General features: G+C 42.0%; 1 protein-coding gene across 1 annotated transcript; it reads right to left on the bottom strand.

Moving 5' to 3' along the window:
* Nucleotides 1–6,817: 6,817 nt before the first annotated feature.
* Nucleotides 6,818–7,756, bottom strand: LOC309721109 (olfactory receptor 52E4-like; the record flags this gene model as incomplete). The annotated part of the gene is made up of 1 exon (XM_082558460.1): nucleotides 6,818–7,756. One exon carries the CDS (start codon nucleotides 7,754–7,756, stop codon nucleotides 6,818–6,820), a length of 939 nt encoding a protein of 312 aa, XP_082414586.1.
* Nucleotides 7,757–9,640: the final 1,884 nt, after the last annotated feature.

Here is a 9,640-nt window from a genome sequence, read left to right as displayed (position 1 = left end):
CGATACTACAGATTTAGATTCTATTGCAGGGTTGCTACAACAGTGCGTACGCTTCCAGCAGGACATGAGTGACAGGTGGGAGAAAGAATCAATAGAGCAAGATAAAAGATGGCGCCAGATGCAGATCCAAATAAACAATCTTCGAGATGATTTGGAGCAGCAACAAAGTGCAGCAGGCTAGCCCCAGGAGCCTTTGCCGCCCTGGCAGCAATTGAGAGACGAAATGGTGATCCCACCCAGTGTTTCGAGAGACCAAGAAGGTCGGAGCTGGGGAAAAGCAGTGATACCATAGCTGGAGGTAGGTGATGACATCGAGCAGTACTTGATAACCTTTGAGAGGCTGGCAGTGGCGTATCAGGGGCCTGAAGTGGAGTGGACGGTGAGACTGGTTCCTTACCTGTCAGGAAGAGGTCGAGCAGCTTATGTGGCTATGGCAGCAGAGGACACTGGGGATTACCAAAAGGTTAAAGAAGCGATTTTTTTCAAAGTATGACATTAATGAAGAGGTATACCGACAGTGGTTCTGGGAGCCTGACAACCGGCCCGGTGAGAGTCCAAAATCGTTTTATAATTGTCTGAAGGACCTGTATGGCAAATGGATCAAACCAGATAAGAAAACCAAGGAGCAGGTTGGAGACGCAATTATCCTTGAGCAGTTTTATCGCTCGTTGACTCCAGAACTCCAGGTGTGGCTGAATGAAAGGGGTCCAAAGTCAGCGCAGGAAGCTGCTCAACTGGTGGAAACGTTTCAAGCAGCAAGGCGAGGAGCCAGAAGCTTTTGGTTCGGGGCTTCGGCCAAATCTTTCACTTCACATGGTAAGTCATCTGGGGTTGGGGGTGGTCCTAAGGAGTTCAGGTCTTTGAAGTAGGGGGATGTGTTTGTAAAAACACATCCCCCCTAAGTTAACCACCAAACCTGTTTGTTTCTATTGTGGGGTGGAGGGTCACATTAAGCATGTGTCCAGCCAGAAAGGCCAGAGCAGCATATGTGTATACCCTTCCAAGGCCCTGTGAGAATGAAGTTTGGGAAGGGAAGCAGCAATCCACTGCCGTGAAGATAAATGGTAGGAAAGCCCAAACCCTCCTGGACACTGGTTGTATCTACTCTGGTCGAAAAAATCCACGCTTCGTACTAATGTCCACAATTCTTTTATTCCTCTCACAATCATGGAGCACCATGAAAACTAGAAACAAGTAAAATAATATCAATAGCACATATGATATTCATCTCAGGCACTTATTTCCTTTCACAAAGTGCACAAGTGTTAAACAAATAACAGCATAATGTTTTTTTACCGTCTATGCCTTGTAAAACCAGCAGTAGAAAAGTTGTACATTCCAAAAAGGTCCGCCGTGTTACCGTTCTGTCTTGTCTCTCCTGCGCACAACTTCCGGTTCCCGCGACTCACAGGAAGTGACTACTTCACGATAATTTTTAACAGAAACATTTCTTATAAGAAAGCTGTATCACTGGATTCATAGATTATCTTTTCCTACTGCAAATGTACCAAATAAAGAAAACAAATAGAAAACAATGTAACTACAAAGCCAGCAGGGATGACAAAGGAACGTTAGTAGTCCCCTAGCAGTGGCGGGAACAAGTTTTAAGATTGGGGCATTGTATTCCCTGGGCAGGGTATCTGGGAACAAAGAAGATAAGAGACCAAATTGCCAGCAGGTTCTTTTGGCCAGGCACGAAGAGAGAGGTTGAGGAGTCTTACTGTCTGCTGGCCGGGGATAAAAATGTCCCAAAGTTTCCTTTACAGCCTTTACCTGTTATTGAGGTTCCATTCAGTCACATTGCAATGGATATAGTGGGGCTGCTAGAGCGTATTGTCAAGAGAGGTTTCACATTGCAGGTCCCAGGTCTGTAGGTTATTGAAAACCTTTTTCAGTTTTTGTGAAAAAACAATGAATGGTTGAACGGTGCCTTCCAGCCAGTGTTTCCATTCTTCTAGAGCCAGTTTTATTGCCAGCAGCTCCCAGTCACCGATGTCGTAGTTCCACTTTGCTGGGGAAAGACGATGATAGAATATAGCATATGGGTGGAGCTTACCATCATTTTGCTGGGATAATACAGCTCCAACCCCAGAATCCAATGCGTCCACTTAAACCACGAAAGGCTGATTCAGTTCCGGGTGGCAGGGGTTGGGAGAGGTAGTGCGAGTTTACTAAAGTCCCAAATAAAGCGACGGTAAAAATTGGCAAACCCCAGAAAAAGCTGGAGTTGGCAGTTTGGGCCAGTTGACAACTGCTTGGACAATTCTCTGGGTCTGGTTTCACATTTCCCTGCTCAATTATGTAACCCAGGAATGCCACAGAGTCTACATGAAACTCAATACGAGATACTAAAAATGCCCAAGATGAGTGTTAAATGCTGTTTTCCATTCGTTGCCTTCCCTTATCCGTACAAAATGATAGGCATTTCACAGATTGAGTTTACTGAAAATGGTAGCTCCCTGAAGCAACTCGAAGGCAGAGGTGAGAATTGGTAATGGGTATTTTGTTTTAACGATAATGTTATTGAGACCGCAAAAATTAATACAGGGTTGGAGGGATTTGTTTTTCTTTTCAACAAAGAAAGATTCGGCTCCTACAGGAGAGGAGGACGGCTGGATAATTCCAGCTATTCGAGAGTCTGTAATTGTTATGGTCCTGGGTCGATGACCCAGTGTTTTTTGAGTTTTGTACTTTGGGTTTTTGGTTTCTTCCCATGGTGTCAAGTTCCTTAGTTTTTTAGTGTTTCTTGAGTTCTAGTTTTAGGGTTTGTTATGTGGCTTCCTTGTGTTCTGCATTTCCTGTTTTATTGTGAAGGTCTGTGTCTTATGCCAGTCTGTTCACTTTGCATTTCCCCTGTCTTGTCTTGTCAATCAGAATCAGCTGTGCCTCCCTCCTGCGTGTAGTTTCCTCGTTCCCATCTGTGTATTTATTTATCTCTCGTGTTTGCCACTAGTCCGTCTGTGTTTCTTCTCAGAGTCGCCAGTACAGGTTAGTTTTGTTAGTTATTCCCAGTTTAGGTTATCTTTAGATTCTGTTTTTGCTTGCTGTGTTTCTGTTTGTGCCACCAACGTTTAAATAAAGCTCGCTCACATCCAAGCCAGTGCCAGCGTTTGGGTCCTCTCTCACACACACCACACACCTGCCACCGCAGCCATGACGGTAATATATTTCTCCATAGCCTCTCTTTCAGGCTGAGAGAGACTATAGAGGCAGCTAGTGGGGAGTGAAGCACCATGGAGGAGATCTATGGCACAATCATAGGTAATGACAGTGCTTGATCTTTACAAAACACTTCAGCAAGATCATGGTACACCAGTGGAACAGACGTTAAATCGAGAGGTTCTGATGGCACAGGTTGAGGGGTGGCAGCCCGGAGGCAGTTTATGTGACCCCAGCCCTGTACTAGTCAATATGAGGGTTGTGCTGTTGGAACCAGTGCTGACCTGGAAGTATGGAAGAGAGCTTTTGCTAGACAGGTTGCCCACCAGTACTCTCTTCACCATCGATGGGAGCGCCCTTTTGATCAAGATGGATAGGTTGAGATGAAGCAGCCCTTATGGCCACAGTAAAGGCACTCACCAGAGGTTAGGCGGCATTGGTGTTCTGCAGGTGTGAGTCGCGAGCACCCCAGCTGCATGGACTGTTCTCCCTCTTCACCATCACCATATACGTGTGTGTCTGGGTTTGGACATTCCGTCACCTGGCAAACTAATAATTAAACCATGCCTTGGTATTCTTACAGATTTGGGCCTTGGCACAGTTAGTTGAGATTTGGGCATGGAATTTATATAGTGTGAGTGCTACCTGTGGCCAAGCAGAGATCCCCAATGCTTTCTCAACAACAGTTACTTCCAGGGGTGGTCCTAGCCTGTTTGGTGCCCTGGGCGAACACTCCCTGTTTTTTTCTGGGATTTCACATAACCCAGGTAAAATAATTAATACATAATGGGCTTGGATTGACAACATTATGAATTAAATGTGCACTATTTGGAAGTAGCACGCCCCTTCACCTTTCAACAGGTTGTGTGTGAGCAGCAGCAACAAGCAGGCTCACCGAGGGCCCTCGCGTTCTCTTTTTGCATATATGAGTGTGATAGAATTTAGAAAACACATTGGTGCAAATCTTAAGTCTATATCATAATGTCTTCTGTTTTTGTGTTTGTTGTAGGGCTGTCAATGTCAACGCATTAATGCCGTCATCATGATTAACGCGATTAACGCTGAATGGACAAACTTTGGACAAACTGCCCATAATGTGTTGACAGAGACATTTCAGGGATTTTGAGTCATTCTGTGCTCCAGATGGATTAATTGCATTAAAAATGTTTTAATTGCATTAATTAGGGCTGGCCGATATGGCCCAAAATTCATATCTCGACATTCTTTAGCTGGATGGCGAAATGTGATATATATCTCGATATTTTTTTAAGCCATAAAGTAAGAACAAAAAGAGAGTTCTTAGTCAAAGCTGTGTCCCATATCTCACACGGGCACTTTTATTAACATACAGCGCAGATGTAAAGATGTACATAATTTAGAAATAAATTATCAGCATTTAATAATAATGCTCCATAAATAAAAGAAAACAATGTTGTTTTTGTGCATAACAAAAAGCTCACAATTGTGCAGTCAGCATGTAAACTAAAAGATGATGAGCATAATAACAAAGACAGATTTCGCAGCTGCTCTGTTCCCAAGTTCTACTGCGTGACTGACAGCCTGGAGTTCGCTTCGTAACCATGTCTCTTAACAGGTGCCATTTGTTCAACGTAATATTACCGTATTACACAGTACGGTAATATTATGTTGAAGCACAATACATATTACTCCGTGAGGCTCCAGACTACGGTAGCCGTAATGCGCCGATAATCCATCAAGTGGTGCAGCTTCGTAGCTTACCAAAGTCGTACTAAAACATTTTTAACAGATTGCTGAGCGCCGTGTACCACATAAAATCGGTTCGCGGTCAGTAAGCACAACCAGAATTCATACATAAGGGCACACTGTCGATTTTTGAGAAAATTAAAGGATTTTAGGCCGTGCAGACCCATGCATGGGGCTATGGGGCTGCATGGCATCAACGTTAGCGTTAGCGCGGTTAGCTCGTTGACGCCGTGCAGCTCCACGCATGGAGCGATCCGCGGTAATTTGTTAACAGAGTCCTAGCGTTAATCACAATGACAGCGTTAACGTTGATAGCCCTAGTTTGTTTGTTTGTTTGTTTTGGGGTTTTTTTTTAATGTTACGAGCTAGTTATTAGGTGCTCCAGCTAGCCAGAGAATCCTCCCTCTCCTCCTTGTGTAGAAAGCAGCAGGTGCACCTCGTAAATGGAGGGCGCCCTTACTCCTCGCAAATGGGCAATAGAAAACCGTTCGGTGCCTATGAAATCCCCAAAATGCGCTGGCATGTTGTCAGGGCAGCATGGGTGCGAGCAACTTTTTTTTTTTTTTTGCCGATGCCATGATGCCACCCCCACCACGATGCCGCCCTGGGCAATGGCCCATGTCCCCATATCAAAAAAACACCACTGGCTATTTCTGTAAACATTATATTAAGTAATTTACAAATTTGTTAAAAAAAATATCACAATTTCTCCAATTTAGAAAACAAGTAGATAACAGGCTTTTAAAAATGTATGATTTTATGTGTATAACAGAGGCTGTGTGTAAGGCTTTAAGAATCTGTCACAAAGGTGTCTTTGTGTCTGATCTTATTGTATATCTATGTGTAGAAATTTCCTTTTCAGAGTGCGAAATTATGGGAGGAGCTGTAAGAGTTGCTGCTAGCAGTGCTCAATTATTTGGAATGAGAGGAGGATGTTACCAATACAAAAAAGCATCTTCTTTTACTGGGAGCCAAGTTACTCGTGTCATTCCTTCCAAATGTCCCCCACACAGAGCAACTTTTTTTGTTCGTTTGTTTTATGCCTTTTTGATATAGGATCACTTAACAAACCAAACTGAAATGTCTGTGAAAATACAGCAGTCCACTCTCTTAGCTATCTAAACTATGTTAGGCTGGTGTTGGAGCCATTCATTCATTTTGATCATTTTTGAAATGTAATAAAAACTGATTGCTTTCAGGTATTAAATACTATCCTTAAATGGCCTGTATTTGTATAGCGCTTTACTAGTCCGTAAGGACCCCAAAGCGCTTTACACATCCAGTCATCCACCCATTCACACATACATTGGTGATGGCAAGCTACATTGTAGCCACAGCCACCCTGGGGCGCACTGACAGAGGCGAGGCTGCCGGACACTGGCGCCCCTGGGCCCTCTGACCACCACCAGTAGGCAACGGGTAAAGTGTCTTGCCCAAGGACACAACGACCGAGACTGTCCAAATCGGGGCTCGAGCCGGCAACCTTCCGATTACAAGGCGAACTCCCAACTCTTGAGCCATGATCGCCCTTAGTTTCCAAACACCTGATCAGACACAACTGAAGGTCTGGAAACGAGCAAAAGTATTATTGAGGGATAAAGTTCAAATAAAGTTGATTAGTTTTTGTTGATTAAAATATGATTGTTTACAGCATAGCAGGAAAAAGGCATACTGTTGCTCACAGACACAAAAACAGTTACACTAAAAACTTTTGTTCTAAATTTTGTATGATTTTAATTGAATAGTTAAGGTGCAAATATCTTGTGTATTCTAAAAGTAAAATAATTCTCACTTTTGTGCCAGAATCAAAGTGCATGGTTGGTGTTTCAACCATTTTGTAAAATAATGTTCTGAAAATTTACACCGACATCAGTTAGGGGTATTTCTGTGTTTATCTAAAAAAAAATAAAAAGCACACTCAGTTCACAAGATCTCAGTAATATGTGTAAAACTTTTTGAAAATCTTAAAGAGCTTTTGTTTAATTTCTTTTGTTCTAAGAAAGTACACAAAAGGATTTACAAGACATGGACCGAGGACTGCACCAATTAATAAACCTTGGCGTTCCTCAAGAGTCAATACCACACCAAACCTGGTGAAGATAATGCGCACAAACGCAGGACAGTAATGAACGATTGCACAAATTAAGTGACTCACAAGAGTGCTCCCCATTTTCTTTTTTTCATTATTTGAAGATAATTTTACAAAAAGTAAGATTCCACAATATGAAAGACAAATGAAAACAAAAGTGAAAAATAAAATAAAAAATGCTATAATGGCAGCGTCATTGAAATGTTTTTCTGGGTTAACACAGGTCGTTCTTATTACAGCAGCAAAGTCACAGAAAGTGTACCTAAGCCTGGAGCTGCAGTGTGGGAGGGGGACAGCTGTTGCAGGCATGTAACACATAAAAAAACAGTTAACAAACCACACGATAAATGTAAGAACAAGAACACGTGTGTTTGTTAAATAACTGTGATACTGGAAAGGATAAATTATTGCAATGAATCTATCCAATGCCATAACTGCTAAAACAAATGACTCCATCGCTGTTCCCAAATGGAAAACACACATTTGAATTAAACATGCCATATAGGATATAGTATTAACACCTGCGAGTAGAACCCCAATCATTGTTGGACTGCAACTGGAGGTGTACATTATATCAACAACAGCAAGGTTGCAAATCAGAAGATACATTGGTTTATGTAATCTCTTGTCAGAAATAATAAACATGATATTTGCCATATTGGCAAGAACAGCAAGAAGATAGGTTATTAGGATAACCACGCCAACAGCAATAGGTCTACTGAGTGTGTCAAAACCACCTATAATAAAGTGTGTTACATTGATTGAAGTATTCTGTGAAGACATATTCTGTTTGGAAGTTGAAGAGGAGAAGAAAAAAGGCAAAGCAAATATTGATAAAATACGTAGTAAATCTTTATCAGACTTCACAAAATCCTCTGAGCTCAGTCAAACAACTTTGCTTTTACTGGGAAGTATTTGAACCTCTCGTTTTAAGGCTTATAAGAACAGTAAGTTTTGATTGGACAGCTCCTTCCTCCAATCAAATTAGACATAAGAATGTAAAATGTCTATATTGCATCAGATATTGCAAAAAGATAATGTCATCCCCTAAATGACAGGATAACGGTTGATTGGAAGTTAATTCTCACACACTTACAATAATCTCTATTTTGATTGTTTTCAGTGGATTTTGTCAAACCATTTGGATCAAATAACAAAACAAAAGCTCAAAATGAAAGAAAGCTTGGTCTTTGTTAAATGTGTCCCACTACATCTCTCTAACACTACACCCTCTTAATGGCTAGTACAGATAGAGAAGATGGCGAGCCAACTTCATAAAGGAAAGTAACTTTGTGTCATGTTAACATGGCTGTCAAAAAAATGTACCGAGGGCTACTGTGCCTGTGTGCCAATTCAGTGGTTACAATAATACATTTTATTTAAAAGCGCCTTTCAAAACACTCAAGGACACTTTACAGAACAAATATGGAACCTGACCTCCATTATCAAATCATGTCTCCCTTTTTAAGGATTTTTCTTGGACCAGTGGAAAGAGTGGAATGACTGGAAAGCTGCTCATACAGAGTGTGTAAAAGCCTGTATCAATAAAACACATAGCAAGGTGCAATGGCGTGTGTCTGGGTCCTGATTCTTGTCAAAGGCTGAGAGAAGCACTTGAGAAAATGTGGAGGGTGAAGGCAACAGTGGTCCCAGTGGTAATGGGAACACTCGGGGCAGTGACCCCAAAGCTAGGTGATTGACTCCAGCAAATTCCAGGAACAACATACGAGATTTCTATCCAGAAGATCACAGTTGTAGGAACAGCAAAGATACTGCGCAGGACCCTCAAGCATTTAATGTGTAATTGTGTCATAAAGATGCTTCCGTATCCAATCGTATGCAACTATATGAAACAATCATTAGATTGCACAATTTGTTAAAGAGTAGTTACCTAAAACTGAAAAGAATAGTGTTAGATCTTCTATTTGTATGGCTCTGGATACTCTGAAAAACAAAGTCTAAAAACATAAGTACTTGACTGACTCATATAACTCTGAAATGCATACGAAATGTCATATCAGTACTTAAGAACATTATTTAGGGGCTCCAGGGATCCACGGCAGGTGGGGAGTAATGCACACTCCTCATTTGCTCCACTATCCTCGCTCCTCACACTCCACTCCTTTGTACACTTGCTCCGCTCTTGTACTCCGACACACTCCTCACAAACACACTACACTGCTCAGTCCAACACTCACGCTCAGGCATCCAGGAAAGGACTGGAGAGCACAGACTTACAGTTTTTCACGATTGCTAAGACACATTCCTGAAAAGCTGCTCTCCTTTTCCCCAAACTGTGAACACAAAACCCAGTTTTCAACCTACATTCACAAAACCTCTGACTCTTTTTGCAAAACCAAACTTTCACCCCAAAACAATTCAATCTGTGCTCAAAATTGAACTATGCTGTCAAATCATGCTTCAAGTCAATCTAAATTATATACTCTACTGAGTACGTAGAAATAAAGCACACAAATATAAAAATGAAGTACAAAGGAAAAAAGTGCATTACTCCGCCACAGCATCATTTCTCCATACTGGGTCAGGCCGCAGGACTTCATCTATATCACAGGCCACATTTTCTCTGGCCTGGCAACGGGGGGAAAAAAACCCCTGGCATGCCATATCCAGGCTTGACATGCCTCCACGCCCATGTCACCACAGGCC

The sequence above is a fragment of the Aulonocara stuartgranti genome, assembly GCF_965226115.1.
Source record: "Aulonocara stuartgranti genome assembly, chromosome: 14".
NCBI classification, from domain to species: domain Eukaryota; kingdom Metazoa; phylum Chordata; class Actinopteri; order Cichliformes; family Cichlidae; genus Aulonocara; species Aulonocara stuartgranti.
This window is presented reverse-complemented; position numbering and strand designations above follow the sequence as displayed.